A 20,139-nucleotide genomic window follows, 5' to 3' on the forward strand; every position below is an offset into this window, starting at 1 on the left:
GAGGTGGCGGGTCACATTCGGTCCGCGGGCTAGCATATATGCTCGGTCACAATGAATTTCTTAAAAGAAATTTTGAGTTCTTAGCCTTCAAATGGAATTGAAATTAACTACAATAACATAGATATTTTCTTCCGAAGTTTTATTTTTTTTTATCGTCGCGCGGGGGGATGGGGGGGGGGGGTCGGCTGAAATCTGCTGACGTAATACTTGAACGGTCCCTTATCCAGAATCACCTAGGTCCCGAGGAGTCCAAATTTGAAAGGTTCTACTGTATAAGGAATTGGTGAAAGTTGTTACCCCAGGTTGCCAAATTCGCTCTCTTCTGATAGCGGGGCAAAATGGATGTTTGTCCCGGGTGAAAAAAAAAAACCAATGTTGCATCAACAGATGTTTCTTTTTTTCATTATTGAGGGGTCATTCAAGTATTACGTCAGCATCGAGTTGTGGGGAGGGGTTTCGGATTTGCTTACTTTTGATGACGGGGCGGGCGGGGTTTGAAGGTTGCTTACGTCATCAACCACCCCTTTTTGAAGATATGAAATATTCTAAGCTGCTGACAAAATTTTGATGACGGGGGGGGGGGGGGGGAAAGGGGTGTCAGTGTTTTGCTGCCTTTTGCTGACAAGGGGGGTCAAAAATGGCTGAAAATCTGCTTACGTAATACTTGAATGGCCCCTGAGCAAATGGATCTCTAGCTATACGCTTTGTAAGTATTGAAACCACAGTTGTGTGTGTGTGTGTGCAGATCATTCATGTTGAAGATTTCCTTCCGGTACGATGCATTTGCATCGATTCTTCAAGGAATGGTTATCCTAGACTCACGTAAGTACAGGGTCGTCATAAAATATCTTTGCCGATATACGAGTCCCAAGCGGCAGCAAAAATCAACTAACGTAAATGAAACTGAAGATATAGGTGTTTCAGAGTATGTGTGTGCGCTCTCGAAAATGGGAAAGAGAATCAAAAATCTAGCTATGGCAGTTACGGTTATAGCAACAAAATTAAAATAGCAACAGAATTTTGTTGCTAGAACTGTAACAACTGTAACTGCCAGAGCTAGATTTTTGTTTCGCTTTCCCATTTTCGAACGCATGCTCTGAAACACCTATATCTCGAGTTTTATTTAGATTAGTTGATAGTTGATTTTTGTGGCCGCTAGGAGTTCGTATATCGGAAGTGTTATTTTATGACCACCTTATATAACAGTTCTTGGTATTGGGCATTGACACGGTTAGGTAGTTTTTATTTGGGGAGAAGTTAATAAATTAATGCACAAAGGCTCCTTTGCCCAATTCATGGTTATTCTGTGGCTCCCCAGAACAGTTTGATAGTAAATCAATCACACAAATCAATATCTCCAGCTTACTGCGACTCATACCTTGAGAAACACTGTCCTAATGCCCTTGTTTGATGATGTTTGTGGTTTGCTGTCTTTCTTGATTGGACTCAGCTCTGCAGATCAGAAAGGTATGGGGCTTCTTGACCTCCTGGCCAGTTGAGTTGAAAATCCTTTGCATTCAATTTCTCTTGCCCTTTGACTGATGGATACTAGACCTAGGTTCTGCATTCATTTTTTCATGGTCAATTTGTCGCTCATTTTCATTATCCTACTTCCAATTTAGAATGCAGGCTCTGACCAGAAGTGCTGAATGATCTTCCAGAATGCCCAATGCGCCCCCTTATTGCTTTTTTTGGGAGAAGCGGAGCTACCTTATTGTGCATACTTCCAGACCATCAGCTCTATGCTAGACTGAATGAAACTAAAATTTTGGATATCAGTTCGTGGTCATACAAGTGACAACTGTGTATTTCTCTAAAAAAATATTCTGTTCAATGAATTTTTTTAAAAACACTCGGAAAAGAATATTACTTATCTATTGATAACAATTCATGAAGAATCCTGCAGTTTGGAGTGAATGGATCATCAAAGATTGAAAAGGCTTGAGATATATGCATCCAACGAGCAAGTGAATAAAGATATATTTTGACATCACATGCAAACATATTTATTAGCATTTTGAAACCTGTTAAACTCTGATTTTTTTTACAAAAGCTCATAACGACATTAAAGTACATGCACACATGGGTATAATACAGGCATTGTGTTTTGATACAGCCAAAGTTGTTTACTCTAGCAATTCATCACCTTCTTGAACTTCTTTCAAGCTTATGACTTCGAGTTGTCCTTTGCCCTTTGTTTCACTTCGAACAATCTCATCAGCTTTCCTGAAGTTACCAGGATCTATCAGCATAACCTAAGAAGAGAAAATTGCATTTTTAAAAAAAATATATAAAGAATCGAGGCAGTGGTTTTCTCTAAAGAGATTCATTCAATACTTTTGAACGGTTAAATTATTCAAACGGGATGTTTACACATATTAAGAATGATTTTAACAGAGTAAATAAAATATGTAAAATATATTTGATACAGCCTTATCTTCTAGGTAATTGAAAGCGGAATTGTTTTGAAAAAAGGTGCATGTGCAAAATTTCCAATAAAAGCATATGTGAAGAGGAAATCACACTATAATTCAACATTAATTCTGCAATGGATTACTGTGAAATTGAGAGGCACACTGTATTTGCAGACGTGCCAACATTTGAAATCCAGAAATCTGCAGATTCTCCCGAGGGGGGTACCCCCCCCCCCGACACTCATAGACTCGATCAAAAAAAAAGTTCATAAAAAAAATTTTTTTTTAAATAAATTAAGAAAAAGTTACATTCTTCCCCCCCCCCCTCAAGGCAGGTTCTGCATTGCCCCTGAGAAGAATATAATTCCATGCCAGTCTTTCCATGCAGAATAGAGAAATCACATCTACATACTGTTTATAAAGTATGTGTTTTCTTTCGTGGATGCTATCAGTGATTGATAATCTTGGGTATATGCATTCTTAAAAGCTTTATATTTAGCTGTATATAGTTTAAAGTTTTATATTTTCTTTCTAAAGATGTTTAATAGGAAGAAACGATTAAAAAAAAATTCAAATTACAAAGCTGCGGACGAAAAAACGTTTTTACCGCGCGGCTGTTAATGGAATACAATAACAATTATACAGGAATTTCGGCAACCAAGGGCTTCCCTCTGATAAATGATTGTCGATAAATGCTACGAAAACAAAGTTGCGTCTTTGCCAGTTGCTTAAATGTGGTCACAGAGATTTTTTTCTTACGGCTGCTCAATGGAAATGACTACGGCTGTCCTCTATGGGTGTTTTCTCTAATGACGATGGTAATTATTGATGCCACGACAACGTGAAAGCTCACGTAAAATCTAATTTTCTGCCAAAATCCGGAGAGCGGGAGGAAGGATGAAAAATCCAGAGTCTCCCGCTTAAATCGGGAGAGTTGGCAGGTCCGTATTTGTAATAGGGAATGTGACAACAATCATGGTACAGTACAAGTGATCTGGTACCAGACAGAGTGAGACAAATTCATGTGGAATGGGATATCATTGAATTTGTCTGAGAAAGACATATTTGCATTGACATCTTATAAGCATGGGCCGTACCCAGGCATGGTCTGGGTGCCTCAAAAGAAAAATTGGGGGGGGGGGGGCTCACAGAAATGTGATCTGGTTGATATATTCAAGAATTCACCAGGTAGGGCCTCAGAAAAATCAGATGGCTTTGGGATCCATGATGCTCTCAAAACAGCCCCGCTTATTTGTAGGTGCCATTAACATTTATTAGTGCCTGAGATACAAGTGTTAAGTAGGTGATTAATTTTCATAACATAATACCGCACACATCACATCCCTTTTTTGATTTCAACAGGTGATGGTGCACAAATTGTTTGCACCATCCAGTGCATAATGTATCCACATCAAAAAAGACATAGTTACTAACGTCGGGGAATGGGAATTAGGGAGATTTCACACGGATTTGAATTCCATACAAAAGCCATACGCAAACTAATATAAAAGGAATTTTCGGAACATTTTTCTGGATATTATGCCAAGGTGAACTCAGAAAGAAAAGTCTCCTGTCTCTGCCCAGAATTAAAATCTGGTTCTCTTCCAAGCCGGGCAAGTGTGCTACCATATACACCATGAGAGACATGACTTTGCTTCCATAAATTCTGTATGATAAGATTGTTATTACAAAGGTATACGTAAAAGGGTTTGCAATATTCAGTCAAGTGTTTCCTTTGCATATCATGTGCTAAGAAAATCTCTATAAAATTGTAATGACGTTTTGCCTTTTGGAAAAATGTGATATCCTGCTAGCCATAGGCAATCAGTGCAAAGTTACCCAATCATCATCGCTTAACAGGTTAAATTACCTGTAATTACTACATTCAAATCAAATCATGACAACAACAAATACCCATTAACCACATAAATGTGACATTGACTGAGAACAGGATGTATAGTCACCCCAGATACAAGTCATCTGACAGATTCAACTTTTGAGAGCTTCATGGCTAATGGCAACAATTTACATTACAACGTAAATTTAAAAAAAAAGCATTAGTATTTTCCGGGTAAATTTTTTTCCCTAAAAATGGAATTTTTTTTGCAATCACAGTCAAAATTTGGAAGATATGATTATATTCATTCTTGGATGCCTGTATTTTCAGGCATCCAAGAGATGAAGGTATTCGACCGCTTCCATTAAAATACAGGGGACTTTGCAGGTATGAATGGACCCCTTTTTTATAAATTCAGAATTTCTTAAAGAAATGACATTACGGAATAAAAGTAATTTAAATAAAAAATAATTTTAAGCAACTCGCATCTGACAGATTGAGCGACAAATAGAAACATTGCTAAAATTGGATGCATATGTAATGTGGGTGAATCGTAAATTTTACCATCTGCAGGTTTCCACCCTCTGTACTGACTGATTCCACAACGGAAGATAATTCTTTCAACTTGTTCTGCAGGCTCTTGCCGCCAGGTATGAAGGCTCGTAGCTTCATCTGAGACCTTTCTATGGGCATAGTTTCTTGGAGCTTCTTAATAACTTCCAAAGCCTGAAGAATAAAACACAACTTAATTGACAGAAAAACAAAATTGCATTTATTCAAAGATATATTTATAATGAAATTTTGCGATTATGAGTCAAATGGTCATTGAAGAATAAAACAAACATCGTAACAAAATCTCACCTGCTGTTTAGAGCTTTTGTTAGGCTTCATAGCTATGTGCGCTTCCTTCATAGATTTTTCTATGATACTAACGGGATAAGGCCTCTTAGAGTCTGGATTGATGCATTTGTCCGCTACAATGTTTGCGACATCTTTGAACATGGATTCCAGCTGTGACGCTCGTTCTTTCTCTGATATTTGCAGCTCACCTTTGGCCAATATCTTGTGAAAATAACAAAAGTTTTAATAAATAAAACATTTTATTGTGAAAGAAATTGTCATAGTGAAGTAGAAAAATACCAATTCGAACCCGGTGCCATTTGGATTACCAAGGCTCATGTTCACAACCAGAATTTGAGAAAATCCTGGGTTGCCTTGGAGACTAGAAAATTGGTAATGACACCTAAATTTCCTACACGTGACTGCCAAATTATGGCCCTTGGATGACGAAAAAAATTGATTTCTTAGCAGCCAGGGAAATAGGGCTGTTACTTAAGGCCATTGCATTACTTAGAGCAATTTTTCATTACAAAAAGTTATGTTTGGCTCCTAAAAAATTTGGATGAACCTCGGAGAGCCAGATTTATGGTTTTGATGCCTCTGGGTACACAAATTTTGCCCCCTTTACTCATTCTAGTCTAATTTTATTGACTACTGATTCTGCAAAGTGGCCACCCTGGACTATAACCTGCTTAGACAGCCCCCCCCCCCCCCAAATATGCTCCTGTCTTCAAGTTGCTCACAAGCTTGGACTTGTGAGTGACCATGCACTGACCTGAGACCCCCCCCCCAGGCCACTCTTACAATCATTGATGACCTGACACCTCGCTCTTTTGGTCACTACCATGCTTGAACTCTTGTGGTCGTTTACAAGCTTGCCCAATCTTATGGTGACTCACACGTTTCCACACTCTCTATGTTACTCTTGTGGTTACTCACATGCTTGCACAATCTTATGGTCACTCACTGACCTGTTCCTTGCTCCCCAGGCAAAGGCAGATTTAGCTAGAGCAGGAGAGGCACTCTGAAACAAAGGCTTCAGATAAAACTGCATTATCTGGGTTCCCCCGTTAACCTTCCTTCTGGTTACTAAATGAAAGGAGAAAGACATTTTTGTTTTGCAACACTGATCAAAAACTAAGCTTGTGCTTTTCCAAAATAATAGAATTCTCTAAACATGGGGCACAAATTGAAAATAATTTCCAATTAATATATTATTTTTCACAAAACAAAATAGCCAAAAAAGGATATTTAATAAAGAGACTCGCCTCTTTTTTCCCCTGAATAAATCTACTTGGTGAAGTAATTAACAATTCTATTTGATAGTTCAAGTGATGGCTACATTCTTTTCAACCCTTCTGAACACAAAATTTGAAAGGTGGCAACTATGTACGACTTGAGTCTGCTTTCCAAACGCCACTAATGGGGGGGGGGGGAAGCTGGGAAAATTTTCATTTGGCTATACACTATTGATAAAAAATATTTAAAATTATGCAAAAGATGAAATACGTTGATCCAAAAAATATAAATGACTGAAAATAAGAATATATTTTTGTTTTAATGCAGAAAGTTATCTTAAAATTTGAAATATGGACACGAGAAGGAAATTCTGTTAACCAGCGGTTCTCAACCGGGGCTCCTTGTGCACTCTCCAGGTTCTCCGCGGCCACTCAAGGAAATTAAAAAAAAAAACAGTAAAATTTAAAAAATAGTTATAAATATTTTTAAATAGTAAAAATAAATCAGTAACTTTAATGAATAATTAAAAAATGGGCCTACGGGGCTCCGCCATAGAATTTTTTTACTAAAAAGGACTCCGCGAGTCAAAAAAGGTTGAGAACAGCTGCTCTTAACAAATGAAAATTTTCTGGATGTTATGCCGAAACTGATATTTGCAAAGAAAAGTGATTTGTCTCTGTGTTCAATTCCTGTAGGAGACAATTCATTTTTCTTTCCAAATATCAGTTTCAGCTGCTGTAGTTGAGGGAGGCTGTCATGTCTCCACTCAGCGCTTCACGCTACTAATGCTTGTTATAAAAAAGTATGGAAAGTGTGTATCTGGTGTATTGGTCAGTGCACTTGTGTCCGGTATGCAAGGGGACCCAGGCTCGATTCCCAGAGGAGGCAAATTACTTTTCTTTCCAAATATCAGTATCTGGCATAACATCCAGAAAATTCAAATTTGAAGTATAGTTCGGGCCAAAAAAATTGCATCTGTTAATATAAATGAAAATTTCTTTAAGAAAATTTAAAAAATCCATTGATGAAAAAAAACAAACAATTCTGTTCCAAATATATTAAGCATATAGTCTCGCAAAAGTATATAGACAATCGTTTTTCCAGAATAATGAATCAAATGTTCCACGTTTCTATATATCTCAATTTTTTATACACAAAGTGTTACCTGACAGTTTCTCACCCATTTTGGGCATTTGTCCTGCTCTGACAAATTTTTAAAGTAGCCTATCATTCAATCCCGGTCCTGTTTGGTACATATACAAAATTTGGCAACGATCGGTCTGAAATTATAGATTTGTCTAAAGAAAAACACACAGAAAGAGACATACTTCTACATTTATATAAATAAGATGTCATCAGTTTTCAAGTATTATGGCGTTGAAGTAGCAAAATTATGTGAAGTTCATTTTCTTTGGATTCCGTTCTTATACGTAAACGGAAGGTCAAAGGGTCAAATTTCCATTGAAACACTGTTAAATAATTTTCCAGCATGCCTAGTCAAGTATTTCAAACGATCCATGGCAATGGCGCGACTGTGAAACTGTAAATATTAAAATTATGCTGACGTCTTTATACTTTTGAGACAGGCTGCTTCTAAATTTTTATTATTTCTCGAGAAAAATTCTGTTCATGAAATAACTTTACAAGCACAGGGTTCATGGAGGAAAAAAATTTGAGTTCGAAATGTAGAACAGTCAACTCGTTATTCAAGGAAAACGATTATCTATATACTTCTGCGAGAGACTATATATAAACTATACTGGGGTACACAATTTAAGTCTATTCCATGAGAATCATCCGTATATATTACCATAGTGAATGTTGGACTAACCTCTTGAGCGATTTCCGACTGGTTGTCTTTCCCAAAACATTTGACTAAATCCTCGCGTTTAGCAACTTGACCTTTGGACACATTAGTGAACACTGTGTGCGTCTGCAAAACTTCATCCAAATCCTTCTCCCTAGAAGGAAAATATCACGGGGGAAAAAAAGGTATAAATATAGTTAAAATGTCATGACAGTAGACATTTTGTCTGCTAATGGGAAGGGGGTGTCTGTTGACATGCAGTGAAGTACATTAGAACCCCCCCCCCCCCACTTCCCATTCAATAGGATTCAAAAACCTCATCAAGGTTTGAACCACCTGCCAATCCAAAACTCTACAGCTAATTCTTTTTGTTTTTATAGGTGGCCGCAAGCAGCATTATTCACATTTGGCAGACATGGAACACTGGCTGAGTGAGGAGATATTGATGTTTCAGGAAAGGAAAATTCATCTCTGCCCTCAGAGACCTGAATCCTGGTCTCTCATTTGCCGGAGAAGTGCTCTACCAGCTTGTCCGGCAAAAGAGACAAACAAAACCAGCAAACGAGAGATAAGGAACAGTTCAAGTTCCTGTGAGTGCAGAAATGAATTTTCCTTTCCTGAAACATTGATATCTCCTCACTCAGCCAGTGTTCCGTATCTGTCGTATTAACAAGGGAGAGTGACGTTTTTCATCATATTACTCGCATTGTCTTCTCCAAGCCATTCGTACCATCGCTCGAAACTAGTATTAAAGCAAAATAGGGTGAAATGTCGATTCACAAAATTTTTCAATTTTTTACAACTTATGGACAGTTTAGCGCTTCTTGCGAGATTTTACTGAGGGAAGATGCAGATGAATTATGCCAACCCTTCATGTTAGATTACAGTGGCCGATGCAAGACACTTATAGAAGATTCCATCAAAATAACTTTCTCCTCTTTTTAGGGCTATGATTCCATAAGCAATGTTGCAACCAAATTGGCAATTCTATTGGGCACCATGGCTTTGGCTCTTTGGCAAAGTTTGTGTGGAACACTGGATTGACTAAATTATAACATTTTGATGGCGGATGCATACATTCTTACAAATTCGATGCAGCCTAATCTCTTGGACATAATTTTATTAGTACATTTTGGGCAAGAAACTGGGGTAAAGCCGGTATAAGTCAGCTGTTGATCCTACAGACATACTTCCAGTTAGAAAAAGTGTCCAAATAACGTGTAGTACTCAGATATGTCATTCATGTTTCACATGTTTCAAGGGGTTGTATAGTTATTAAAATAAAAAAAATGAACTTCTTATAGTCCCTGTGTGCCCTAAAACACAATTAAAAATTTGTTGCCCCCGCCTCTCCTGATGCCAAAAAAATGCCATGTTTCTAAGTGCAATATTGTGTGAATATTCACCGAGGTATATGAATTTGTAAAACAGAGGAAACTTGGGAAAAAACAGCTCAAAATGCAGAAAAACAATTTTGTTTGCATTCAATGCTCTTTTTCACAATTTTTCCGTTTTTCAAATTTGAATATCTCAGTGAATATTGCACTTAGAAATGTGGAATTGTTCCTTGTTGGCATCAGAAAAAAAAAATGGTTACAGCATCGTGTCTGCTGCCGTAATAAACTTCATTATAAAGGAATTTCAAATTTACGAATTTTAACATTCATTAAAAAAATTTTGTTGTAACGGAAATTGGTTGTACAGAGGGAAAACTTCTTTACATTCTAAATGACGAAAAGAAGTTAAAAATAACTCAAAGCAACTCAAATAAATTAGGTATCAAATTTCTATGGATAAGTTTTACTTAACATATTGGAGGCAAATAATCCGTTTTTTTTTTGTACTATTACTGTGGAGAAGCCAAGGAAACAACAAAGTCCTCTAAAGTACGGACTCAGTATCCGTGCTCAAACGTATATAATGCTAGAAACAAATACACATGCAGATATGCCAACATTGGCTTGAAGCTTGTCAATGGTGATGAATTTTCAGCTTTGCCACCCCTCCAGGATGACATAATTATAGAACAATAAAAAAACTAAAAATTTTTTCTTGAAAGTTCATTAAATACAGCACCTCCTTGGCACCGGAACTTAGAGGGCGCAAGCAACATGATTCCCCCCCTCCCGATGTAGCAGAGTCACTTAATAATTCATGAATATTCAATGCAATCCCAACCTGCATATATCCTTGTGGATCATATATACGAACGTGTAGCAACCCTAGACCACCCCTTCCCTGTTTTCTTCATATCAAAGCTCCTATGGCACCTACGACAAAGCATTCATTCTGACATAAGTTCAGCGAGTTCGACCATGCAGTATGGAAATTAAGTTGGGTCCAGACCAATCGCGCTGAACCACCCAAAAACCTGTTTTTAGCCCGTTTCTGCACGAAATAGGTTTTTGTGCATCCAGTAGAGAGGTGGGTTTAGACCTGGCTTTATAGATTGTCATCCGTGCACAGACAAAACAGACAGGCTCCTTGTTTGTCTTCTCTCGAACTCTCCCATATGCATATATGAATTCACCGTTATGGTAAAGATTGATGCAATTGAAAAAAATATATAAGAAAAATAAGTAAAACACTAAGAAATGCATAGACCTGATTTTTTTAAAATAATTCCCTTAGTTTTAGGAATATGTCCCTTAGCTCTGTAGTTTACTGCGGCTGCCTGTATAAATACGGGCAATCCATAGCAGTTGGCAACAGGGCTGCAACTGGGGGGAGGGGGAGCAGGCGGGTCTCGTGCCCCGGGCGCTAGACCCGAAGGGGTGCAAATTTCATTCTGAAACCTCTCCTTCAAAATTACAAGGGGGCATCAAAATACGTGTTTGCCCCGGGTGACCACGCATCTAGTTGTGGCCCTGGTTAGCAACTCCGCACATGCAAAGTCTTTCTCATATAAGTGGGCTGGTAGCTGGCATATTTCAGGAATGAACGTGACGAAACCATGTATGTTTCTGGAAAATGTATTGAACGAATGTCCTGTAAAGACAGCTACATCCAAAATTTGAGAAAGCCTAGTCTTTTTTTTACCCTGGGATCCTATAACTGTTGTTTGAATTTGAAATTCTTAGTTTGATTTTTCAAAAATGTTGGAGTAGATGAAGATACACAGGTTTTCATGTACCTAAGGCGCATGCACTTAACAGTCTGATATTTGCAGTGCTTCCAATATCTCTAATCTCAGACGTGAAGTGTAATAGAATATTTGTGGGCCTGTTGCCCTGTGATGAGACTTTTTAATAAGATCGGCTCAAAATTGGGAACCACAGAAAACCAACTTTAGCCAACCACTACTGTAGCGATGGTGGGGTTCCAACCCTGTGTATTAGACAGGAATACATTTCCGTGTACTATTTAATCGTGTATTGTTTAAATGTCAGCTACAGCTTTTTTTTTGTACGATTAGACTGAGGAATACAGTCGAGTCCCGTTTTAACGAATAGCGTTATAGCGAAAATCTCGTTATAACGAACGCTTTTCTAATCCCCGAGATGTGTTCACAATGCAGAAACAGAATTTCTTCATACCGAAATTTCGTTATAACGAAGTGATTTCTCCGGTTTCTTGGAGTTCGTTATAACGGGATTAGACTGTACTTTTAATATTAATTTGATACCAGCAATGAATAAACTCAATGTCAATTCAGTTATATTTTGAACTGTTAGAAAACACAACTCACACTTTATTTCGCCATGACATGACTTTATTCTTGTAGCAAGCAATTTCAAACCTTTTACCACCCTTCTTCATCCGAACAACAGCCACATTCGTGAGCCTTATTTGGTTCGTTGGGGTAAATATAGACATTGTTTCAAATGATTCAATTCAATCACATACGCTTCGATGTGAACTCCGCAATGAACAATTCAAAACAAACCGCTCAGTTCGAAATAATGAACTGAGGACACGTGCTTTTCGAGTGGTTTGTGCCTGTTTCTTCATTCATTGGAGGAAAAAAAAAAAATCAGTTGATGACGTAACACTTGCTTTTCAGATCACAATGGCGTATAATGTGGTGATGCTCGATTAGACAATTATCGATACGAATACGAATTAAAGAAATTAAAATGAAAAATTTAATTCAAAAAATAATTTATGTATCTAGATTTAAATTTATTTCAGTTTTAATTCTGTAGTACAATTAATAAAGTTCATACTATCACACTTTTCCTATGGAGCATCGGAAAAAGAAGTTTGTTTACTTATATTTGTTGTAGACTACGCAAAAAATATCAAAATAAATGATAAAATCATTAATTATCGATTCAATAAAAAATTCTTATGCATTCTTAAATGCATTGAAGAATTTATATTACATAAATAATTTTTTCCTTCCAATTTTGTCCCCTCCTCCCTCCCCCCCCCAGCTCGTAATTTTCAAAATAGCAATGTATGTGAGGAGAATGGCGTACAAATGCTGAGACTATCTAATGTTTATTCCCGTCTCCTTTTTATTGTTGATGAAAGCTTGTTGTGATCGGAAAAACTTCAAATTGTTGATTTCGTTTTATTTTTTTAAATCGCGATCGAATCGGGACTGTTTTCGTTTATTTAGTTTGTGCGGAAAATCTCCGTTTCCCCGCTTAGCTGGGATCGAATTCGTTGTGATCATTTGTGAGTGTTTTGAACGCGAAATATTCAAGATCCTCATAATTATAACAATGGTGCAGTGAGAATTTCCAGCCCAATAATGTCTTAGAGTGCAAGTTAGTTGTGAACACCACGTGTGTGTTGTGAAGTTTTGTGCTGACCTTGAAGGTTTCAACTTAAATTACCATGGCGTTGTATGTTCACCAAGCCTACGTGCCTCAGGTAGATGTCACCACTTATCAAGACCTGGGCAATGGCAGGATCCAGCAGCACCATCAGATATACACAGAGCCTGTGCTGCAGCAGCACACCCAGATGTACAGGGATCCCAATTTGCAGCAGCATGCCCAAATCTACGAGCAGATAATTCCCCAGCACCAGCTCTACAGGGAAGCGGATCTACAGCAGCACGTTCAGATATACAGGGAGCCCGATATCCAGCAGCAAATATTCAGGGAAGTTCCTCAGCACGAGCAGCCCCAGCAACAGGACGCTGCCCAGGCGCAGCAGCAACAGCAAGTGGCTACTGTCCAGGCGACCGCTCAGATACAGCAGATACAGGCGCAAGTGACCCTGCCGCACGTTTGCGATGTCTGCAACAAGTCCTTCTCCAAGAAAAGCGAGCTGACGAGTCATTACCACACCCACACTGGTGAGAAAGCGCATATTTGCGACGTCTGCAACAAAGGGTTCACGCAGAAAAGTAGCCTACAGACTCATTATTTGATACATACGGGGGACAAGCCGCATGTTTGTGATGTCTGCAAGCGTGGTTTCACGGACAAAAGCACGTTGCGGAAACACGCATTGATCCACACTGGTATGAAGCCTCACGTTTGTGACATATGTAACAGAGGCTTCGTGCAAAAAATAACTCTCCGTAAACATTACCTGACCCATACCGGCGAGAAGAATCATGTTTGTGAGATCTGCAACAAGGCGTTCGCCCAAAAGAGCACGCTGCGGACTCACTACCAGACCCACTCGGCCGATCGCGAGGGCAAGAAGCGTAGGAGGGGGAAATCCAAGAAAGCAGAGTCGACGCAGACGATGGAGCTGGAAGAAATCAAACCCGAAGAACAGGCTGAGCCTGAGCATGTTCCAGAACCGGATCCGGAACCTTCGAATATGGAGTTCGTAGAGAATACCGATCCACAGGCGGAGCACATGATCGACATACAGCACCATGCGACGTTGCTGCAGGCCGCCGACCAGACTTTGACAACCATCACCACCCAGCCCCTCACCCACATCGTGCACCAAGCCTTAAATATACAGCAGCCCCTCCAGACACTGACGAACATCGACCACCAGACGTTCCAGCTCGGCACGCAGACCATAAACCACCTTGGCCACCCAACGTTGGCACAGATCGGGAACCAGTCCTATGCCATAATCAATCAGCAGGCCTATGGGACGGAACCCCAGATCATCATAGAGCAACCTACAATAATACAAACTATAATACCGGGACACATTTGTGACGTCTGTGGAAAGCAGTTCAAGAGGAAGTGCGACCTGCAGAAGCACTACATGTTGCACACAGGTGAGAAGGCTTACACCTGCGAGGTCTGCAATAAAGGTTTCATGACTAAAAGTGCCCTGACAAAACACTCGTTTATCCACACAGGGGAGAAGCCGCACCTGTGCAGCGTGTGCCTGAAGCGCTTCGCGAAGAAGAGCAGCCTGCAGTCCCATTTCCTCATACACACTGGCGAAAAACCCCATTCTTGTAGCTACTGTGAGCGCCGCTTCAAGGACAAGAGCACTCTCCGGAAGCACATCCAGATACACACTGGTCAAAAGAACTATTCCTGCCAAACCTGTCACAGGGCTTTCATCCAGAAGAGCACACTGAGGAAGCACCTGGTGACCCACACGAAGGAGAAGCAGTATGAGTGTGAGACGTGCCACAAGCGCTTCACCCAGAAGTACAGCCTCCATGTGCACTACCAGATCCACAGACGTCCGAGACCTCACACCTGCGACATCTGCAATGAATCTTTCACGGAAAAGAAGTACCTCATCAAACACTACCGGACGCATACGGGCGAGAAGGCGCATGTGTGCCGGGTTTGCCAGGAGGGTTTTGATGAGATGGCACGACTGAGGCGCCACATGCTTGGCCACACAGGCGAGAAGCCCTTCGTGTGTGACGTTTGCCAGCGCGGGTTCAAGGACAAGTGCAACCTCCAGAGGCACGTGCTGACCCACACGGGTGAGAAGCCATTTGTGTGTGACATCTGCGACCGCGGCTTTAGGGAAAAGGCAAAGCTCCAGAAACACTCGAAACGACACGACAAGCTCCGGGCAAAACTTGCGGAGCAGGCGAAGCAGAAAACAACAACGCCAACAACTACACCACAGCAGCAGGTGGTCGTTCAGCCACAGAATCAGGTGTCGAATAATAACCAGCCAGGTAGTGGAGGTCAGACAGTACGTAAAGTTATTATCATAAAATCCATACCCGGAGACAAATATAGCAGTTGTAAGTACTATTAGTACTCTTGTGCAAAACTGAATTTTTTTTTTATTGCTTAATCAAATGCCATAGACGTAAATCATATTTTCAGAAGAAAAATCAGGACTTTTTCTGTTAAGAGTCATGTACTTATCATCATCGATATCGTCAATTTCATATAACGTTAGCTTCTTTAGTCAAAACTATCTAAATTTGTTTTTGTACAGCGACAATTTGTTCATACTGCTTTTTTTCTGTGGTTCGTTGTGTGTCCCCCCCCCCCCAAAAAAAAATTTAAAATCACCTAAATATTTTCTGTGCAAGCAACTAAGTTTTTATCAAATTTGGGCAATTTTTGAGTGAAAATTGTGTTTTATAACTCAGAAAACATGAATAGTTTGTCATAATAGCATGGTGTGTGGATTTTCTTCGGTGATGTTGCAATTTTTGTTTAGTATGATTAACGATTAATCATTGTTGCGAGTGCTTTAGGTGCCTCTAAGGAGTATTTCACCCCCTCCCCCGTGAGAGTTGAACAATCGATTTTGTGAATTTTGAATGTTTGGGTTTTGTTTGTTTCTCCCCGGGAGTTTCGAAAATCTGAGATTTGATGCTTTCATTGTTGTTGGAATGCGGGGCTTGAGCGGAATTGCACACATTTAAACCTGGGGTGAAACAACAAACTGTTAGGATTCTCCCCATAGCTTACTGAAGTGAAACATTATACAGGGTGAACGTGACCGAATCTGCCAAATGACTCTAAGTGGAATATGAAACACACCCTACGAACCTTACCCTATCTTAAACTGTTTTTGAGTAATGGGAGTAATTGGTTTTAGAAGAAAAATCAGAATTCTATCTGAATGATGTCTCTGAGAGACCTACATACAGACTAAGCACGTCTTGAAATATAAAAAAAAATCCTATAAGGTGACATTATTTTCATCAAAATATCTGGATTTATTGCCCAGCTATAAGTGCTGGATGATTGGCAAAGTTAAAAATTGAATTGTTGCCAAATTCTGTAACCGCTAATTTCAAAGACACCCTTTTAGCGCTATAATCGGTCAAATGTATCAAAAACGTGTTCGTTGAAACAGCTTCCAAACGAACCTATAATAAACTATATTGGTGGTGTTGTACGGGGAATTCAGCCTCGTGTTTGTAATATGTCACTGAAATCGATATTTGTTAAGGTAACATTTTAGTCAATTTTGGCAATAATTAGATTTTGAACTTTGCCTATCTCTCAACACTTGATTTCCAAACTTTTCAAGTTTGCAGCAATCTTAGGAACGAGATGTGCATTTCAAATTTGCAGGCGTTATTAGTGCTTAGTCTCGAGGCTCTTACTGGTTTTTTTTTTTTAAAGCTGTGACATACTCATCAGAAATCGTAGCCCTGTTTATTATTTTTGACTTAATTTTTTCTGATATCTCTTGGGTGCCATGCTAGGCTGTTTGGAAATTAATCTTGTTTTGATGCACCGCTTTGTATCATTAGGTCTTAAATGTGAAGGGTGGGACTCTCTTCTGAACGTTTTAAAGTTTTTCAAATAACATAAAACTTCTGTCATATTCTGTGGTGTAATGTTGATTTTGCATTATCAAATGGCGAAATAATCATTTGGATAAACAGGGTTGGAACTAGTAAGGATAAATATCCCAGGTGCAACAGTTTTTAGAAGGGGGAAATCAAAAAGCCCCTCATAAAATTCGTAATAATTGCACTGACAGGGGGTCCTTCACTAGTTATTTACTATCAATTGTTACAACTTGGCTGATCGAACGAAAAAGAAAATTGTAGCCAAATGCGAGAAAAGGTCAGCCCATTTCTGCATGAATTTTGGCGACACTGGAAACTCTCACCTCATTATATACATGTGGATTAGATCTTTTATTTACTCTTTGAATTAAACATTAAGCAGTTAGAGCCAAATCGGGTCTGCAAATAAAAAAAAAAGATAATTCACCGAACAGCAGTATGTATCTTACCATATATTGAAAATTTACAAAAATAATGCCAACCTTTATAGAAGCCAAGCATTTTTTCCCCCAAAGAAAAACATCCAAAATAACCGTTTTATTACAACACATCTGCATGAATCCTGAAAAATTTCTGTTGTTCCAGCCGCCTAATTTTATTTTAATCATCATAGTGACCTGGTGTCCGAGTCGATTTGTCAAGACCCTGGTTTATTGTATATATGTTATTGCCAAAGCCTAAAATTAGCCAGTTTGCAAAGTGACTGGTGATCCCTGGCCAAAATCCACGATTTAGTATCATCATCAAGTTGGTTTGTGTTTTCATGATAATTATGTTTACATCAGAGCTATGGCAACTCATCAAAGGGCTGTCACAATGCAGTAATTGTTTTTTTCTCTCTCCAAAATTTGGCAGAAAAATGTTTTTATAGTTTTTTTCTCTTCCTCTCTCGTCGCATGGAGCTAATCCAATACAGCTGCTATATATATATGTATAGACAGACATGTATATCACACTGACAATTAAAAAAATGGATTTAATGCCTACCGAACCATCTTACATCGAGCTTTGGCCAGGGATCTCATGAAATGATCGGCGAAAGTCTAAATCATTTCTGTAATTCAGACTGGCCAAAACTCTTCGCAAATTCGTAAAGTGGTTGGCCTGGTCACAAATCGGCCACACTTCAGGCTTTGGCAGTAACATGTACATAAATCCCATTCAAAAATGGGGGCATTGAAATAATTTACGTCACGCAAAATCTGCATTACTTCTACATAAACAAAAATTTTTGGACACATTGAGACTTGATATAGAATTGTGTGTGTATGTGCGTTATCAACACATGGCAGTCTACAATTTTATCAGTTATATGTGGTCTAATAAAATATCCTACGGGGGATGGTAACGAGAATTTCACTCGTTATAAGTCAGTTTGGTCGTAAGATTGTGTGGTATATGGACGTGTACAGATATATATGCAAAAACCGATGTTCCTAAAAGTAAACACGATAAAACAAGAAAAAATCTGACAAATATAATTCCAGAATTTGTGTATATTGGATGGAGGAAGTGAAAATTTCTCAAAGGAAGAAACTAAAAATCATTTAGAACGAAAAATTACGTCTTTTTTTTTTTTTTTTGTTAAAGTGAATGTGTAAAATCCAATAATAACGCAAAACCAAATCGTCTTCAGGTGCACAAAATCATGATCGTATATGTACAGTTTTCATATGTGTGTGTCCACGTGTATGTAACTATGCAATATCATTTGTAAATTTTTCTACCATTACTACTATGCATAGATGATTAACGATACTAGTATAATCATTATTTTTTAATATTGTAATAAGCTGTATTTCGAAATCGATGGAAACGAAGTTTCGATCTTGTATAAAAAGAAGCAAAAAAACCAGTCTTCTGAATACTGATATTAAATTTGAGCTATTATTAATCATGGAAGTCTTTTTTTTTATGTTGTTTTTGAATTGCATTGCGTATTAGCTATTGATTTGTTGTTTTTTTTTAATATATTAAATAGTGTATAGAAGTGTTTCTTGAACCTTTTTCACCTAAGGCTACTTTTGGGCCATATTTTCTTGAACAAAAGTTTCATAAATTTAATCTAATCTCTGGACTCAGAATTCAGTGAGGATTCTCTTGGGAGTTCTATGACCAAAGGATGTTTAGAGGTGTCGCGAGTTCGATACCCGGTTTGTCCATGTCAGAAAACTTTCCTGACACAGGGGTACCACAAAAAAAAAAACTGCGACTTTACTGCAGCGAAAAATTGCTACCTCAGGGAGTCCCCCATCGAGGGGTTAGCGCACCAACCTCTCGACGAGTATAAAAAACAAGCCTGCCGTTCGGAATCGGCAATAAATTGTAGGTCCCGGTCTAATTAGCCCTCGTGTGCAGAAAATGACCGTGGTGCGAAAACAATGATCAATGGGAGTTCTATGAAAGACACAGTGGAAAAACCATGGCCTCTTGGATGTTATGGGGTCCTATAATTAGGTTGAGGTTACATATTTACTTACTCTTTGGTATTCATAGTACCAGATCCATCGAGCTTATATTACTGGAGGGAGGGAAGAAATATCAAATATGAGGATATGACATGTTTAAGGAGTGGTGGTGCACGATCTTGGCATCCCATGCTTTCCTATGGAGGAAAACCCCCATGCCTTTAAGGAACATTTGAAACTTTTCTATTCACTTTAGGATCTCAAATTTTGTGGATATGTTTTTACAATTTAACGAGAGTTTTTAAGATTTTAATGTAGCTGTTTCTTTTTTTTTAACTTCAACAGCATGCAACTTTCACAAAATCACCAAAATTTACTCATAAGTCTTTTGAATCATTTTAATAAGAAATCCTCTCGTTAAAGCATATAACACCTCACTCAGTACGCTGAGAGATGCAAATTTTAAAGACATTTGAACAAGTGGTGTGTGAAAAAATGTTTGTTATCTAGGAAAAAACACAGTTTTGGGAAAAGAGTATTTTAATGGAATACAGTGTATTTAATGCCTACCAGCAGTTTATATTAAAATATTTAAAAAATACTTTTAGTGCAGGCACGAAAAAAAACTTGGATGCAGAGAAATTTTGATGGTATAGTGAAACTCCTCTAAGACGTCCATTCGCGTTCCGCAAAAAAAGGGCCATCTGTGGAAGTGACTGCCAAATAGGGGTTGTATGACAGGAAAAGCAAATTTCACGAAGGGCATGTCAAAATAACGGTTTTCAATGTCACAAAAAAATCTTATGCTCAATTTGCTTACAATGCCCACAAAACACATGCATTACAGTGAAACCTTGCTACAACGATACTCAATATAAAGATAAATTCCTGTACAACAGTATTTTTTCAAATATTTTTTAGAACAGCCTATAGTTTGTTAAACTTCTCTTGATACACCGGTATCATTTACTATGATAAACCCCTCTATA

At 38.5% G+C, this 20,139-nt stretch overlaps 2 protein-coding genes across 2 annotated transcripts; one reads left to right on the forward strand and one right to left on the reverse strand.

Moving 5' to 3' along the window:
• Positions 1-1,990: 1,990 nt before the first annotated feature.
• Positions 1,991-12,045, reverse strand: Sbds (SBDS ribosome maturation factor). Its single transcript, XM_089238134.1, has 5 exons — positions 11,826-12,045; positions 8,162-8,291; positions 5,113-5,313; positions 4,816-4,977; positions 1,991-2,255 (listed from the first exon to the last, which is right to left on the reverse strand). Exons 1-5 carry the CDS (start codon positions 11,951-11,953, stop codon positions 2,127-2,129), a joined length of 750 nt encoding a protein of 249 aa, XP_089094260.1. The 5' UTR covers positions 11,954-12,045; the 3' UTR covers positions 1,991-2,126.
• Positions 12,046-12,539: 494 nt separating this feature from the next.
• Positions 12,540-18,636, forward strand: LOC149081301 (uncharacterized). Its single transcript, XM_089238135.1, has one exon. The coding sequence runs from the start codon at positions 12,923-12,925 to the stop codon at positions 15,236-15,238; it is 2,316 nt and encodes a 771-aa protein (XP_089094261.1). The 5' UTR covers positions 12,540-12,922; the 3' UTR covers positions 15,239-18,636.
• Positions 18,637-20,139: the final 1,503 nt, after the last annotated feature.

The sequence above is a fragment of the Pholcus phalangioides genome, unplaced genomic scaffold (genome assembly GCF_987345545.1).
Source record: "Pholcus phalangioides strain wild (caught in Gottingen) unplaced genomic scaffold, Ppha-v1.0 ptg000010l_1, whole genome shotgun sequence".
Lineage (NCBI taxonomy): Eukaryota > Metazoa > Arthropoda > Arachnida > Araneae > Pholcidae > Pholcus > Pholcus phalangioides.

What these genes read in the sequence shown, in the direction of transcription:
- LOC149081301 (XM_089238135.1), top strand. Translation starts at nt 12,923, where the DNA reads ATGGCGTTGTATGTTCACCAAGCCTACGTGCCTCAGGTAGATGTCACC.
- Sbds (XM_089238134.1), bottom strand. Translation starts at nt 11,953, where the DNA reads ATGTCTATATTTACCCCAACGAACCAAATAAGGCTCACGAATGTGGCT. An exon ending in AGTCGGAAATCGCTCAAGAG is followed by an intron (nt 5,314 to 8,161) that starts GTTAGTCCAACA and finishes TATTTTCACAAG; the next exon opens with ATATTGGCCAAAGGTGAGCT. An exon ending in ACAAAAGCTCTAAACAGCAG is followed by an intron (nt 4,978 to 5,112) that starts GTGAGATTTTGT and finishes TTTATTCTTCAG; the next exon opens with GCTTTGGAAGTTATTAAGAA.